The sequence below is a fragment of the Oncorhynchus gorbuscha genome, linkage group LG05, assembly GCF_021184085.1.
Source record: "Oncorhynchus gorbuscha isolate QuinsamMale2020 ecotype Even-year linkage group LG05, OgorEven_v1.0, whole genome shotgun sequence".
NCBI classification, from domain to species: domain Eukaryota; kingdom Metazoa; phylum Chordata; class Actinopteri; order Salmoniformes; family Salmonidae; genus Oncorhynchus; species Oncorhynchus gorbuscha.
Genome location: NC_060177.1, coordinates 84,906,142 through 84,923,686, shown reverse-complemented (window position 1 = coordinate 84,923,686; position 17,545 = coordinate 84,906,142). Strand labels below are relative to the sequence as shown.

General features: G+C 48.4%; 1 protein-coding gene across 2 annotated transcripts in view; it reads left to right on the top strand.

The window, feature by feature from the left end:
- Window positions 1–7,617, top strand: part of LOC124036599 (E3 ubiquitin-protein ligase znrf3-like) — a 197,215-nt gene extending 189,598 nt beyond the window's left edge. For both annotated transcript variants that reach the window (XM_046351372.1, XM_046351370.1), the window contains exons 6-8: window positions 1,457–1,624; window positions 3,230–3,332; window positions 3,643–7,617. In XM_046351372.1, coding sequence (XP_046207328.1) covers window positions 1,457–1,624; window positions 3,230–3,332; window positions 3,643–5,507 — 2,136 coding nt within the window. In that variant the 3' untranslated portion in view covers window positions 5,508–7,617. The remainder of the gene's footprint in view (window positions 1–1,456; window positions 1,625–3,229; window positions 3,333–3,642) is intronic.
- The last annotated feature ends 9,928 nt before the right edge of the window (window positions 7,618–17,545 follow it).

Sequence of the window (17,545 nt, the reverse complement as noted above, 5' to 3'; positions counted from 1 at the left end):
TGCACCTCTCCCCAGCCACCAAATCTCTGTCTTCTGCTCCTCTCCCCAGCCACCAACTCTCTGTCCTCTGCACCTCTCCCCAGCCACCAACCTTCTGTCCTCTGCACCTCTCCCCAGCCACCAACTCTCTGTCTTCTGCACCTCTCCCCAGCCACCAACTCTCTGTCTTCTGCTCTTCTCCCCAGCCACCAACTCTCTCCTCTGCACCTGCTCCTCTGCTCCTCTCCCCAGCCACCAACTCTCTGTCCTCTGCCACCAACTCTCTGTCCTCTGCTCCTCTCCCTAGCCACCAACTCTCTGTCTTCTGCTCCTCTCCACAGCCACCAACTCTCTGTCTTCTGCTCCTCTCCCCAGCCACCAACTCTCTGTCCTCTGCTCCCCTCCCCAGCCACCAACTCTCTGTCCTCTGCTCCTCTCCCCAGCCACCAACTCTCTGTCCTCTGCTCCCCTCCCCAGCCACCAACCTTCTGTCCTCTGCTCCCCTCCCCAGCCACCAACTCTGTCCTCTGCTCCTCTCCCCAGCCACCAACTCTCTGTCTTCTGCTCCTCTCCCCAGCCACCAACTCTCTGTCCTCTGCTCCTCTCCCCAGCCACCAACTCTCTGTCCTCTGCTCCCCTCCCCAGCCACCAACCTTCTGTCCTCTGCTCCTCTCCCCAGCCACCAACTCTCTGTCCTCTGCTCCTCTCCCCAGCCACCAACTCTCTGTCCTCTGCTCCCCTCCCCAGCCACCAACCTTCTGTCCTCTGCCCCCCTCCCCAGCCACCAACTCTCTGTCTTCTGCTCCTCTCCCCAGCCACCAACTCTCTGTCCTCTGCTCCTCTCCCCAGCCACCAACTCTCTGTCCTCTGCTCCCCTCCCCTCCTCCAGCCACCAACCTTCTGTCCTCTGCTCCCCTCCCCAGCCACCAACTCTCTGTCCTCTGCTCCCCTCCCCAGCCACCAACTCTCTGTCCTCTGCCCCTCTCCCCAGCCACCAACTCTCTGTCCTCTGCTCCTCTCCCCAGCCACCAACTCTCTGTCCTCTGCTCCCCTCCACAGCCACCAACTCTCTGTCTTCTGCTCCCCTCCCCAGCCACCAACCTTCTGTCCTCTGCTCCTCTCCCCAGCCACCAACTCTCTGTCCTCTGCTCCCCTCCCCAGCCACCAACTCTCTGTCCTCTGCTCCTCTCCCCAGCCACCAACTCTCTGTCCTCTGCTCCCCTCCCCAGCCACCAACCTTCTGTCCTCTGCTCCCCTCCCCAGCCACCAACTCTCTGTCCTCTGCTCCTCTCCCCAGCCACCAACTCTCTGTCCTCTGCTCCCCTCCCCAGCCACCAACCTTCTGTCCTCTGCTCCCCTCCCCAGCCACCAACCTTCTTTCCTCCCCCCACATCCATCCCCAGCAACACTGCATACCTGTGTATCACCCCAGTCTAACCCTCCGTCCCCCCCTCTCCTCTCTCCTCCACCTCTGCAGAGTTCTATGAATAGGATGGCCATCCAGGCCCTGGAGAAGATGGAGACCAGGAAGTTCAAGGCCAAGGTCAAGGGTCAGCGTGAGAGCAGCTACGGAGCGTCTGATTCACTGACCAGTAGCTCCACCTCTGACTGTGCCATCTGTCTGGAGAAGTACTTAGAAGGAGAGGTACTAGACGAACACACACACACACTTCATAGAAACACACACACACACTGTTCAGAAAAACAGTGGCCAGAAAGGGGTTAGCTTCAGGAACAAAAAAGCATGGTCAGAAGCTGAATTTGGTTTAAGAAGTCTGTAGAAATATGTATTCTGGACCCTAATCGAGGGAGGGAGCAAGGGTGGGTGGGAAGGAGGTAGAGAGGTCAGAGGGTTAGGGAAGGAGGGGAGGAGGGGGAGAGGGAGGAGGGAGAGAGAGAGAGAGAGAGGGGGTAGGGAGGAGAGTGGGGGAGAGCGAGAGAAATAGAGGGGGCGAGGAAGGAGAGAGGGGGAGGAGGGAGGGGGGGGAGCGAGAGAAAGAGAGAAAGAGAGGGGGCGAGGAAGGAGGGGGGAGGGGGAGGGGAGGGGGAGGAGAGAGAGAGAGAGAGAGAGAGAGAGAGAGAGAGAGAGAGAGAGAGAGAGAGAGAGAGAGAGAGAGAAAGAGACGGGGGAGGAAGGGGTAGGGGGATAGAGATGGAGGGAGAGTTGTTCAGTGTTGCTGTATAATAATGTGAACAAGAGAAACCTTGCTGCTGTGCTGGTAGCTGTTAGCCGTTCACCCATCAAACACCAATCATGTCCTTAGATATTGTCAGCCTTTACTAACCTTAACTGGTCCCCTCCCCTTCTCCTTCTCTCCCCCTGTCCCCCTACCCCTCTCCTCCTCTTCCTCTGTTCCTCTCCCCCTGTTCCCCTGTTCCTCTTCCCCTGTTCCCCTCTTCCTTCCCCCTGTTTCTCTCCCCCTGTCCCCTGTTCCTCTCCCCCTGTCCCCCTGTTCCTCTCCCCTGTCCCCCTGTTCCTCTCCCCTGTTCCCCTGTTCCTCTCCCCCTGTTCCCCTGTTACTCTCCCCTCTGTTATTCTCCCCTTGTTCCTCTCCTCCTCTCCCCCTGTTTTTCTACCCCTGTTCCTCTGTTTCCCTGTTCCTCTGTTTCCCTGTTCCTCTCCCCCTGTTCCTCTCCCCTGTTCCCCTGTTCCTCTCCCCCTGTTCCCCTGTTCCTCTCCCCCTGTTCCTCTCCCCCTGTTCCCCTGTTCCTCTCCCCTGTTCCCCTGTTCCTCCCCCTGTTCCCCTGTTCCTCTGTTTCCCTTTGCCTCTCCCCCTGTTCCTCTCCCCTTGTTCCCCTGTTCCTCTCCCCTGTTCCTCTCCCCTGTTCCTCTCCCCTGTCCCTCTCCCCCTGTTCCCCTATTCCTCTCCCCCTGTTTCCCTGTTCCTCTCCCCCTGTTCCCCTGTTCCTCTCCCCCTGTTCCCCTGTTACTCTCCCCCTGTTTTTCTCCCCCTGTTCCTCTCTTTCCCTGTTCCTCTCCCCCTGTTCCCCTGTTCCTCTCCTCCTGTTCCTCTCCCCTGTTCCCCTGTTCCTCTCCCCCTGTTCCCCTGTTCCTCTCACCCCTGTTCCCCTGTTCCTCTCACCCCTGTTCCCCTGTTCCTCTCACCCCTGTTACCCTGTTCCTCTCGCCCTGTTCCCCTGTTCCCCTCCCCCTGTTCCCCTCCCCCTTTCCCCCTGTTCCCCTCCTCCTCTCCCCTGTTCCCCTCCCCCTCTCCCCCTTTTCCCCTCCTCCTCTCCCACCCCTCTACAGGAGCTGCGGGTCATCCCCTGTGCCCACAGGTTCCATAAGAAGTGTGTGGACCCTTGGCTCCTCCAACACCACACCTGTCCTCACTGTAGACACAACATCATCGGTGAGCTGGTGTTCCCTATGAGCCCTGGTCAAAAGTAGTGCACTATATAGGGAACAAGATTCCATTTGGGACACGCTGTTGTCAGAATGAGGCCTGTAGCTATCTGACAGGAATTTTCCAGTCTGCAAATATTTAACTTTTGTCACACTATGCAACCCGGTAAAACAGTAAGAGACTAATCAATTCATTTAATCGACGTAAAATACCTTTGTCATGAAACTGTAACAAAGCTTACTTTTGAAAGATGTTTCTTTGACACCGTGCGTTAACCAAACTCTCACTCTCTCTTACACCCCTCTTCTCTTCTCAGAGCAAAGGAAGGGGAACCCCGGCGCTGTCAGCATGGACCCAGTCTACAGCCGGCAGCAGAGGGTAGTCCTGCCTGTCCACTACCCTGGAAGGGTGCACCGTTCTGGGCAGGTGACTGCCTACCCCACCCACACCTCCATGGACCCCCATGGTAACCCCATCACAGTGCTGACAGTGGACCAGCACTCAGACCCCCAGGGCCTGTACCCTCCCCAGTCTTCCCACTCCAGGGCCTTCCTCCAGGACTACCACCCCCACCCAACCCTACACCTGGAACACTCACTCAACCCCCATCACTGTGAGCTGCAGCACCAGCACCTGGGCCTCAACCCCCCCGCCTACCCCCAGTACCAGCACCTGGGCCTCAACCCCCCCGCCTACCCCCAGTACCAGCAGCCAGGTCCCCGTCACGGCGCCTTCAAGAGGCCTAAGTTCCACGGACGCAGCTTTTCGCGGGCCGCCTGCTACTCGCAGTACGAGACCATGTACCAACACTACTACCTCCAGGGCCTGACCTTCCCCCAGCAGGGTGAGGGGACCCAGGGGGCAGCAGGTGTAGGAGGGGTGACTGGGAGTGCCGGGCCCCACAAGGGCCACCACAGCATGGCTTTCCAAGGGGGGCTGCTCTACCCCACGGTGCTCCACATGGCCGCCAGCTCCAGGACGGCTGAGGCAGGGAGCGGTGCCTCGGGGCCGGGCTGTTACCATGGCCACCGCTCGGTGTGCAGTGGTTACCTTGCCGACTGCCCGGGCAGCGACAGCAGCAGCAGCTCTGGCCACTGTCACTGTTCCCCCAGTGACTCTATGCTGGACTGTACAGAGATCAGTAACCAGGGGGTATACGGCTCTTGTTCCACTTTCCGCAGCTCCCTGAGCTCTGACTACGACCCCTACGTCTACCGCAGTAAGAGCCCCTGTAGGGGGTCGCAAGGGGAGCCAGGGGCCACGTCTGCAGGGGCCTCCACCGCCTGCCCCTCCACAGCCGAGGACTCCCTAACCCCAGCTCCCTCGGGGGGACACAATGGCGACAGCCTGCAGCCACAGCCTCTTCCTGGAACCTCAGGGTTCAGTGTGGGGGACCAGCTCTCCAGCTGCAGCAGCCACTCATCACTGGAACAACCCAGGGACACCAGCACCACTAGCACTACCTCAGCCAGGCCTCCAGAGGGAGCCACAGTGGACATGGGGAAGGGAGGGCAGACAGGGGAGGAGACAAGGGGGGAGCATGGCCTGGGAAGAGCAGGGGCGTGTAGCTGCTGTTTCCAGGTGCTCCCTCCCAACATGGAGTGCAAAGGTCAGCAGGGATTTCAGAGGCAGGACTCAGACTGGGTGGGGCCTATGGCCTCCTCGGGACGTGGCTGTCAGAGGGGGGCAGAGCAGAATTTTTACCACCCTGGGGAGCACCTGTTGGCTCCGTCGGAGCAGGTAAGCTATGAGGGCCTGCCCTATTGCTTCTACAAGGAGATGAAGGTTCACCGGGCCACAGGGGGGCGCTATAATGAGGACTATGCCGTGAATGTGCAGTATGCGCACCACGCTGCAGACTCGGATGCCTGCTGTGGTGTGCTCAGCCAGAGAATACCCATAATCCACCAGGGCACAGACTATGAGCTGGGCTTGGGGACGGAGACTCTGTATCAGAGCAGCCTACTGCTAGCCAGCCTCACCTTGGGGCAGGGGGGCGAGGGGCGGACTGGTGGGCGGGTGGAGCCTGGTGAGGGAGGGTACTTCACCTCAGGACAGTTCAGTGGTCAAGCGAACCCCACCCAGGAAGAAGAGACCAGGGTCCTGTTCCACCCCCTGAACTACACTACCCACGATGCATCTGGAAACAGTAAAGCTACAGACAAGGGTCTGGGGGTATGAGGGGGTGTGGAGCCCAGAAACAGGGACTCAAACAAACAGTCTGTTTGGTACCGAACCGGTCGGTCGGTCAGTCAAGAAAACCTCAGTTGCCTTGCTTTTTTTAAGCCTCTCGCTCGCTGAACTCTGAATGTTATCATCCTAGATGGTGATGGTGTAGATTTCTACTGAAATTATATGGCCTGCCTGGCGCATCCAGACATAACCAGTTCATTCCTGTGGTCATCAGCAGCTCAGCATAAGCCCAGCTCAACCAACATGACACGTGGCCACGCCTCCCCAGCGGAGTCTACAGGCTCAGATAGATAGAGAATCAGGCTACAACATATGGGTGGAAGTTCACGGTGGTTGAATGTAACAGTGGATGGCTTGGCAAGGCCACAAATCAACATGTAGGCTGGCCCAGCCCTCACAGTACCATGGGTTCCAGACAGGGTCAGTCCGGATCCTGAGACCCATTTGGAGAGAAACAAACTGTGTTAGCAGGGCCCAGTTTGTGAGATGTTTCTTCTTCTGATCTAGTAAGTTGTTCTTCACCTCTGGACTCTGGTCTGTGCAAGTTGTTTGAGGATACATTTGATTTGTTTTATAATCACACACATACCTGTGTCTACATGCATATGTACTTTATGTATGTGTTTATTGTACTTTACTGCTCTTATGACAAAACGTTGCATATACAGCTTGGACAACAAGTGTCAACAAACCACCAAACTCAGATGAAAGGTTATGGAAGAGGACCAAAACATCAACTCATGTTCTTTTTACGGGGTTGGGTGGAGGGGCAGGGTCCTTGCCAGTTGGAGGGGAGGCAGTTCGTCACAGTCACACACTCTTTCATTGAGCTAAGCTGTACTAACTAGACTACAGTTCTCTCTTGGGATACTCAATGGGGTGCAATAGTCTAGAACAATGCAGATAGAATGTTGACTCAGTTCTCTGTTCTACATAATAGAGAGTCTGTTCTATATAGAATACATGTCTCTCTGCGATGTTCAGAACATTGCGCCTTCTAGAACATACACCAGACCAAGCCTTAGGCCCCTGATAAATCCTTACCGTCTTGGGCTGTGTCACCTTTTGACCACATAAAGGTCCACGTAGTGACAGGGTTTCTCTGCGCTCATAGAACGACATTTGGATATCTTCAAAGGATTGGATTTATATCGAGTTTAGTCACTACTTGTACGTTAGAAGCTCTTGTTTAGTTTTTGTCTTGTTGCAGTCACTCATCTCGCCTCCTCCTCAACACCTAAGCTATAATATACGGATATAATATACAATTCTAATATGGTTCTATAAAGCTGTTGTGTGTCAAAAAAAAGGCCAAAGGAAAAATGATTCACAAGGGATCGCTTTTATACTGTGGCTGTGGGTGACACGGAGCAGTTACACAGAAAGCAGCATGTCTGATTGTTTTGTTTGATTAAATCATACAGCCCACATCATGCTCTCAAACAATATCAACGTTGTTCATTCATGCCTTCTTTCTGTTGGTTTTCCAGACTGTTTTGACTGTTTCTATGAAATGTACCCATTGTCTTCAAAGGCAATCGTTTTGAAATAGCAATATTGATATGTAAACCCAGAGCTGTAATCAATGAAAGATATTGAGAATCTAATCTTTCCTTTGCATAAAGATATGTACTACAAATATAACATTTTGGGTTACCCCAAGTCACTATTTCATTGTTTTGTTTTATTATTTGTAGCACTTAAGAAGATTGTATTAAAATAAAATGTGTACACAAAATTAATATTTTTTATTTTTATTATTTTCTCCATCATTATCATTTTACAAATGTTTAAAAAAGGCTAGAAATCAATCTGTATATTTCTGTATCTGTATTGCAGCATATTTCATAAATGAAAATATGTTCTCTGAATATTTATTGACTAATATATTTATCTTCAAGCCATGTCTTATGTTGAGTGTATGAACATTTTTGAGTTATTTGGTTGCTGTTTGTGATACATCGCTAAATACATGGGTAATTGCACACAAAATTATTCAATATTATCTGACCAAAAATGTATTTAAAACATTTATTACCATACAGTTGTGTAATTAAAGTGTTCAAAGATCTGTAAATAAATTATACAGTTTTATTCAAGTAAATCACATTGTTGTGTTTTTTTTTCCCACCAAACCTTTTCATCTTCATTCAGGGAAATTGTCAACAGTGCAGTGTTGATTAGAATTTATATTTTAAATATGGTATAGATCTACATCTCTTTTGGGAAAATTTTTTGGGTAGGTAAGCATATACACGGAACATTTTAAACCACATAACTTTGACTGGCTTGGAGTTAACTGAGAGAGATAGACCTCTGAAGCTACGTCACAAAAGTGCACCTTGGTAAAAGTTAATGGACTATATAAGGAATAGGGTGCAATTTGGGAAGCAACCCATGTAACGACCCTACTGTCTGCTCACCTAGAACTTCTGCTGGCCTAGAACGTCTGCTGGCCTAGAACTTCTGCTGGCCTAGAACATCCGCTGGCCTAGAACATCTGCTGGCCTAGAACTTCTGCTGGCCTAGAACTTCTGCTGGCCTAGAACGTCTGCTGGCCTAGAACTTGGAACACTGCTTCTGATCTGTCTCCACCTAGTGGATGGGAAACAACATGCTTAAAATATCCATATTCAAAACTAAGAATCTACAAGTGTTAATTCTTGATTCCTGTCCTCCTCAAAATGCATCGTAGGAGAGGTTCCGAGGTGCGTTGAAGGGCAACAGCTATGGTTTTTGAGACGAACACGACTGAGGAGAGCGGACGAAAGCAATCAAGGAAATACAATTAAGATTCACCCCAAGATGAGAACACTGGGGTGTATTCACTAGGAACCAAACGGAAGCAAAAGGAATGAAACTGGGCGGGACCTACCTGAATTTGTCCAATAGAAACTCATTTTCGTTGCAAAACGTTTTCCTTTTGGAGTAAACTGTTTTCGTCGCAAAACGTTTTATACTAATGATTATACCCCTGCTCCAGGGTGAAGTTGGGAACAAATCTAGAATCAGCTTCCCTTACCCCAATCCTAACATTAACCATTTGTGGTGGAAATGCAATACTGACCCAAGATCAGCGTCTAGGAGCAACTTCACTGTTTCACCCTACTCCAAGAATACTCCAGGCGTGTTGTCACCACCAGGGAGCAGTCAAAGCAGTCTATATTGAAGCAAACATTACTTGTCACATGGGCCAGGTGTAGAATTTACAGTGAAATGCATACTTACTAGCCCTTCCCAATGATGCAGAGTGAAAAATAAGTACAATTAAAACAATAGAACAAGACGAATAAAATACACAAGAATGGAGCTATATACAGGAAGTAGCAGTACCAGATCACTGTGGAGCTATATACAGGAAGTAGCAGTACCAGATCACTGTGGAGCTATATACAGGAAGTAGCAGTACCAGATCACTGTGGAGCTATATACAGGAAGTACTAGTACCAGATCACTGTGGAGCTATATACAGGAAGTAGCAGTACCAGATCACTGTGGAGCTATATACAGGAAGTACCAGTACCAAATCACTGTGGAGCTATATACAGGAAGTAGCAGTACCAGATCACTGTGGAGTTATATACAGGAAGTACCCGTATCAGATCACTGTGGAGCTATATACAGGAAGTAGCAGTACCAGATCACTGTGGAGCTATATACAGGAAGTACCAGTACCAGATCACTGTGGAGCTATATACAGGAAGTAGCAGTACCAGATCACCGTGGAGCTATATACAGGAAGTACCCGTACCAGATCACTGTGGAGCTATATACAGGAAGTACTAGATCACTGTGGAGCTATATACAGGAAGTACCAGTACCAGATCACTGTGGAGCTATATACAGGAAGTACCATTACCAGATGAATGTGGTGCTATATACAGGAAGTACCAGTACCAGATCACTGTGGAGCTATATACAGGAAGTACCAGTACCAGATCACTGTGGAGCTATATACAGGAAGTACCAGTACCAGATCACTGTGGAGCTATATACAGGGAGTACCATTACCAGATGAATGTGGTGCTATATACAGGAAGTACCAGTACCAGATTAATGTGGAGCTATATACAGGAAGTACCAGTACCAGATCACTGTGGAGCTATATACAGGAAGTAGAAGCACCAGATCAATGTGCAGGTTCACACTAGGGACAGTGTGAGGTGAGAAGAAGGAGCTGAATTCCCTTCAAACCATCCTATTATGATAGTTATGTCTTTATAGCCATTTGGGGAAGTGGACATGTCTGTTATAGCACGATAAGAGAGAGCATAATTTTCTATTTTTTTGCCACAGTGTTGCATTAGACAATGATGCTGCACTAGAGCGGTTAGGTACCACATCATTTTCTGATCAGATGGATGCTTAAAAGGAGAACTGTTTGGGACAACTAATTATAGTGTCATTCTTCAATGCAATATATTTTCCTTGTGTTTCTTGGTCCCCAATCAAAATGGCGTGCAGTAATATGATATACTGCACATTTACCATATCGACATGCCTGTATGCGGTGTGACATATTACATCAGTCATGGTTTGAGTAACATGCTTTATGCAAATCTACTCTCTAAGTCTATGTGCAGTCTAGGTAAGTCTAAGTCTATGTGCAGCCTGGACCACGGCAGTCAGGCCATTCCCACAGATGTATTGGCGCAGACGGGGCCATCTTCTGGTTGATCTGGCACTCAGAACATGATCTCACTTTGGTTTCTACATCCTGATCCATGTTAGGCCACCAGATGTCAGATCTGGCTAAACCTTCCATCTCGGGAGGCACCCAGGTGAGCCTCAAGGACCTTATCCATGACTTGTGCACGGCCAGGGGGCAGAACAACCACTATGGACCCCCAAGAGTATGCAGCCATCCTGCACACTCAGCTCAGTTTTGTACTTTGCACAAGGTCTCAGTCCCTCATCCTCTACGACGGGAGGCCAGCCCTGCATAAGGATCCTTTTCAGTTGGGACCAGTAGAGGATCCCGGTCTGTCCACTGTTTGATCTGTTTGGCATTCACAGGTGACTTTGACAATCTCTCCATTAGGAAACTTATCTCGCGAGGCACCACAGTTGTGGCGGGCATCTCTGGTAGCTGGAGACGGCTGAGCATGTCTGCGTTTGCATTGTCCTTCCCCCGCTCTCTACACAATAGTGTACTCATAAGCTGACAGTGTGAGGGCACAGCACTGTATCCTTGCTGAAGCCATGGGAGGAATGCATCTTGATTCACTGAAATGGCTCATCAGGGGTTTGTGGTCAGTGCATATGGTGAAATGACAGCCATAGAGGACCTGATGAAAGCTTTTCACAGCAAAAACTATGGCCAGACCTTCCTTGTCTAACTGTGAATAACCCTTCTCAGCACTCGTCAGCGTGCGTGTGGCGAATCCGATGGGTTTCTCTGACCCTTCCTCCGTCTGATGACAGAGTACTGCCCTGATGCCATAGGGCGAGGAGACACATGACAGAATGATGTCTTGGTCTTGGTCAAAATGAACCAGCAGTTGTGCTGATTGTATTAGTGTTTCTACCCCCAAGCTCTAAGACTGCTGTCCAAGCTCCAAGACTGCTGTCCAAGCTATAAGACTGCTGTTCCAGCTATAAGACTGCTCTCCAAGCTATAAGACTGCTGTTCCAGCTATAAGACTGCTCTCCAAGCTATAAGACTGCTGTCCCAGCTATAAGATTGCTTTCCAAGCTACAAGACTGCTGTCCCAGCTATAAGACTGCTGTCCCAGCTATAAGACTGCTGTCCCAGCTATAAGACTGCTGTCCAAGCTATAAGACTGTTGTTCCAGCTATAAGACTGCTCTCCAAGCTATAAGACTGCTGTTCCAGCTATAAGACTGCTGTCCCAGCTATACGACTGCTGTCCAAGCTACAAGACTGCTGTCCCAGCTATACAACTGCTGTCCCAGCTATAAGACTGCTGTCCCAGCTATAAGACTGCTGTCCCAGCTATAAGACTGCTGTGCAATTAATCTAATGGCCATCCAGACTATTTACGTTCACCTCACCTCCTCCCTATAGCCTGTCTCGTCATTGTTGGTGATCAAGCCTACCACTGTTGTGTTGTCTGCAAACTTCATGACCAAGTTGGAGGCCTGCATGTCCACGCGGTCATAGGTGAAGAGATAGTACAAGAGGGAGCTGAGCATGCACCCTTGTGGAGCCCCAGTGTTGAGGATTAGCGAAGTGGAGATGTTGTTTCCTACCTTCACCACCTGGGGGCGGCCCGTCAGGAAGTCCAGGACCCAATTACACAGGGCGGGGTTGAGACCCAAGGCCTCAAGCTTAATGATGAGCTAGGAGGGTACTATGGTGTTAAATGATGAGCTGTAGTCAATGAACTGCATTCTTACATAGTATGTATTCCTTTTGTCCAGATGGGATGAGCAGTGGACAGTGTGATGGCGATTGCATCGTCTGTGGACCTATTGGGGCGGAATGCAAATTGAAGTGGGTCTAGGGTGATAGGTAAACTGGAGGTGACATGATCCTTGACTAGTCTCCCAAAGCACTTCATGATGACAGAAGTGAGTGCTACAAGGCGATAGTCGTTCAGTTCAGTTACCTTTTCCTTCTTAGTAATGCGTCTGGCCCCGCCCCGCGGCTTTTGTGAATGTTGACCTGTTTAAAGGTCTTGCTCACATCGGCTATGGAGAGCGTGATCACACAGTCGTCCATTATTTTCTATCAATGAAAAAGGTTTGTTGTAGTCTATAGTTTTGCCTTGTCTGAATCTACATTGACCTACACAGTGCAGTATTCCAGGTAAGCCTGGTTATAACAGTCTCGGTAGTGGATGCGGGATCTGTAGTCTCATTGGTAAACATTGACGCCCATGTGTGCCTAGCAGGGCGTGTCCTGGCCTCCAGCACCGTTAGCTAGTTTCCAGTGTTGGATTAGACAATAGGGGTGATCATCATCACACCCTGATAAAGCCTGTCCTGGACAGTGGTGATGGGGCCATGATGTTTAGTGTTTAAACGCCTCCTGATCATACCTAGTATAGATTCTACCATACTGTTTACCCTGAATGGAGCCTCCCCAGCCTTTTCTTTCCGTCTTGCTTCCGGGTCATCACTGTCTTGCTTTTTCTGTCTTCCTCTCTGTATTTCTCTCTTTTCTCAATGTATTTACACCAGTATCTCTGTCTTTCTCTCTTTCTCCATCTCTCTTTATCCCCGTCTTTTTAAAGTTGGGACAGTGTCCAGCTGTGGGGGGAAAGGGGGCAATGATGTTTATCCACTTCCTGATCACGCTGTACGCAGCACACACCTGCTATGGTGTTTATATTGGCTGAAGCCTTCCCAGCCGCGTCACAGTTTCTCAGTTCCTCAGTTTCTCAGTTTCTGTCTCTGTTGCTCTCTGTCTTTCTGAATGTTTCTCTCTGTTCTTCTCTCGTCTTTCTGAATGTTTCTCTCTGTTCTTCTCTCATCTTTCTGAATGTTTCTCTCTGTTCTTCTCTCTGTCTTTCTGAATGTTTCTCTCTGTTCTTCTCTCGTCTTTCTGAATGTTTCTCTCTGTTCTTCTCTCTGTCTTTCTGAATGTTTCTCTCTGTTCTTCTCTCGTCTTTCTGAATGTTTCTCTCTGTTCTTCTCTCGTCTTTCTGAATGTTTCTCTCTGTTCTTCTCTCTGTCTTTCTGAATGTTTCTCTCTGTTCTTCTCTCGTCTTTCTGAATGTTTCTCTCTGTTCTTCTCTCGTCTTTTGCTTATTTTATGTCTGTCTTTCTTTCTCTCTCTATTTCTGTTTGTCACAATATTTCCGTATTTCTCTTGCAACACTCTGACACACCCACTCAGTCTGACACACCCACTCAGTTTGACACACCCACTCAGTCTGACACACCCACTCAGTCTGACACACTCACTGAAACAAATGTAATTCTGAGTATATTCTTAATATGGGTTTGTGGGAAGCCGAATATGTACAATAACCTGCTTGATAACTTACCCTTAAAATAGGCCTAACTTTTTGGGACAGCTTTTTACTTCTATTATGTGACATTAGAGCACATGCTGCTCGGCATCTGACCAGAAGGTGCTACAGAGGGTAGTGCGTACGGCCCAGTACATCACTGGGGCCAAGCTTCCTGCCATCCAGGACCTATATACTAGGCGGTGTCAGAGAAGGCCCAAAGAAATGTCAGAGACTCCAGCCACCCAAGTCATAGACTGTTATCTCTGCTTCCGCATGGCAAACGGTACCAGAGCGCCAAGACTAAGACCAAAAGGCTCCTTAACAGCTTCTACCCCCCAAGCCATAAGAATGCTGAACAACTCAACTTATCAAATGGCCACCCAAACTATTTACATTGACCTCCCCCCCTTTGTTTTTACACTGCTGCTACTCGCTGTTAATTATATATGCATAGTCACTTTACAAATTACCTCCTTTAACCTGTACCCCCGCACATTGACTCAGTACCGGTACCCCCTGTATATAGCCTCCACATTGACTCAGTACTGGTACCCCCTGTATATAGCCTCCACATTGACTCAGTACCGGTACCCCCTGTATGTAGCCTCCACATTGACTCAGTACTGGTACCCCCTGTATATAGCCTCCACATTGACTCAGTACTGGTACCCCCTGTATATAGCCTCCACATTGACTCAGTACCGGTACCCCCGGTATGTAGCCTCCACATTGACTCAGTACTGTACCCCCTGTATATAGCCTCCACATTGACTCAGTACTGTACCCCCTGTATATAGCCTCCACATTGACTCAGTACTGGTACCCCCTGTATATAGCCTCCACATTGACTCAGTACTGGTACCCCCTGTATATAGACTCCACATTGACTCAGTACCGGTAGCTCCTGTATATAGCCTCCACATTGACTCTGTACCGGTACCCCCTGTATATAGCCTCCACATTGACTCAGTACTGGTACCCCCTGTATATAGACTCCACATTGACTCAGTACCGGTAGCTCCTGTATATAGCCTCGTTATTGTTAGGTACATTTCTTGTGTTACTTTTTGATTGATTAAATTTTGTAACTTTATTTTATTTAGTAAATATTTGATTAACTATATTTCTTGAACTGCGCTGTTGGTTAAGGGCTTGTAAGTAAGCATTTCACTGTGAGGTCTACACTGTTGGTTAAGGGCTTGTAAGTAAGCATTTCACGGCAAGGTGAAACCTGTTGTATTTGGCCCATGTGACAAATAAAATATTGATTTTGATTTGCATGGTGATCTTTTTCAGAGTTGGAATGAGTGTTTTGTATCACGTTCTGACCTTAGTTCCTTTTTTATGTCTTTATTTTAGTTGGTCATGGCATGAGTTGGGGTGGCCATTCAATGTTGTTTTTCTATGTTTTGTTCTGTTGTTATGTTCTATGTGTTTGGCCTAGTATGGTTCTCAATCAGAGGCAGGTGTCAGTTGTTGTCTCTGATTGGGAGCCATATTTAGGTAGCCTGTTTTCTATTGTGTTTGTGGGTGGTTGTATCCTGTGTTAGTGTTTTCACCATACGGGACTGTGTTGGTTGGTTGTTGTTGGTTGGTTGGTTGGTTGGTTGGTTGGTTGGTTGGTTGGTTGGTTGGTTGGTTGGTTGGTTGGTTGGTTGGTTGGTTGGTTGTACTTTTGTTATTTTGTTCAGTTGATTGATTAAATATATCATTTTGGACACTTAACATGCTGCACATTGGTCTGATCGTTGCGGCGACTCCTCCTCTGAAGAGGAATTACAGTTTGTCTGTTTATTGGATGGTTATTTTGGTCTGATTTAGTCTTTTTTAATAGTTTATTAGAAACTTTTAACACAACATGTTCATTTTTACTGTGCAATATAACTTCCACACAATGCTGCTTAGCTGGAAAATGAGGGAGAATGTTACAGCACAGTTGCATCACCATCTGGAACCCATAAGTGTTCTGGAATGGAACAGAACTATGATGTATGCCTTGTGCTCCCTGAAGGTTCTAAATGAACATACATGCCTTGTATACTCCCCCTCTTTGGGGGTTATTATGTGGGATAACTAAGTGCCTTGTACACTCCCCCTCTCTGGGGGTTATGTGGGATAACTAAGTGCCTTGTACACTCCTCCTCTCTGGGGGTTATTATGTGGGATAATTAAGTGCCTTGTACACTCCCCCTCTCTGGGGGTTATTATGTGGGATAATTAAGTGCCTTGTACACTCCTCCTCTCTGGGGGTTATTATGTGGGATAATTAAGTGCCTTGTACACTCCCCCTCTCTGGGGGTTATTATGTGGGATAACTAAGTGCCTTGTACACTCCCCCTCTGGGGGTTATTATGTGGGATAACTAAGTGCCTTGTACACTCCTCCTCTCTGGGGGTTATTATGTGGGATAATTAAGTGCCTTGTACACTCCCCCTCTCTGGGGGTTATTATGTGGGATAACTAAGTGCCTGGTACACTCCTCCTCTCTGGGGGTTATTATGTGGGATAACTAAGTGCCTTGTACACTCCCCCTCTCTGGGGGTTATTATGTGGGATAATTAAGTGCCTTGTACACTCCTCCTCTCTGGGGGTTATTATGTGGGATAATTAAGTGCCTTGTACACTCCTCCTCTCTGGGGGTTATTATGTGGGATAACTAAGTGCCTTGTACACTCCCCCTCTCTGGGGGTTATTATGTGGGATAACTAAGTGCCTTGTACACTCCTCCTCTCTGGGGGTTATTATGTGGGATAACTAAGTGCCTTGTACACTCCTCCTCTCTGGGGGTTATTATGTGGGATAACTAAGTGCCTTGTATACTCCTCCTCTCTGGAGGTTATTATGTGGGATAACTAAGTGCCTTGTACACTCCTCCTCTCTGGGGGTTATTATGTGGGATAACTAAGTGCCTTGTATACTCCTCCTCTCTGGAGGTTATTATGTGGGATAACTAAGTGCCTTGTACACTCCTCCTCTCTGGGGGTTATTATGTGGGATAACTAAGTGCCTTGTATACTCCTCCTCTCTGGAGGTTATTATGTGGGATAACTAAGTGCCTTGTACACTCCTCCTCTCTGGGGGTTATTATGTGGGATAACTAAGTGCCTTGTACACTCCTCCTCTCTGGGGGTTATTATGTGGGATAACTAAGTGCCTTGTATACTCCTCCTCTCTGGAGGTTATTATGTGGGATAACTAAGTGCCTTGTACACTCCTCCTCTCTGGGGGTTATTATGTGGGATAACTAAGCCTATATGAACAGAGATCTGTAATTCACAACCCCTAACCTCCTAATCATATAAGGTCTGCCTCTGGTGTGTTCCGGACAGGGTTGGGGTATCTCCCTACCTCCTTCCCTCCCTCCTGGTGCTTGTACATAGTGATTACATTGGCTGGGTCTGGTGCGGTTTGGGAGCTACAGGGCGGGTCACTAGGTTTACTTTGGACACTGTACCTCCCAGTGCCCCTCTCTCTCTAGATGAACCAAACCCTGGATCATTAGGCTATACAAATACAGTGAGTGCTGAGTAAAGAGATTGTTCTTAAAACCACTCCTTTAGCTATATAGTACTGTATCCCCTCACACAACACACTGGCCTAATTGTGCTTCGGTTAACCCTGTAAAATCTCCTAAACACACAATTATCAGAATGCACTGAATCTTCTAATTTAACACCAATCTCTCATGGATATCAATGCAATTCTTTCACATGAAAATATGATTTAAAACTTGGGCTGTCAAATTGAACGAAAGATAAGTTTAGATATAACTGTGCAACTATGAGTCGTTCTCAAGAAAAAATACAGTGCCTTGCAAAAGTATTCGGCCCCCTTGAACTTTGCGACCTTTTGCCACATTTCAGGCTTCAAACATAAAGATATAAAACTGTATTTTTTTGTGATGAATCAACAACAAGTGGGACACAATCATGACGTGGAACGACATTTATTGGATATTTCAAACTTTTTTAACAAATCAAAAACTGAAAAATTGGGCGTGCAAACTTATTCAGCCCCTTTACTTTCAGTGCAGCAAACTCTCTCCAGAAGTTCAGTGATGATCTCTGAATGATCCAATGTTGACCTAAATGACTAATGATGATAA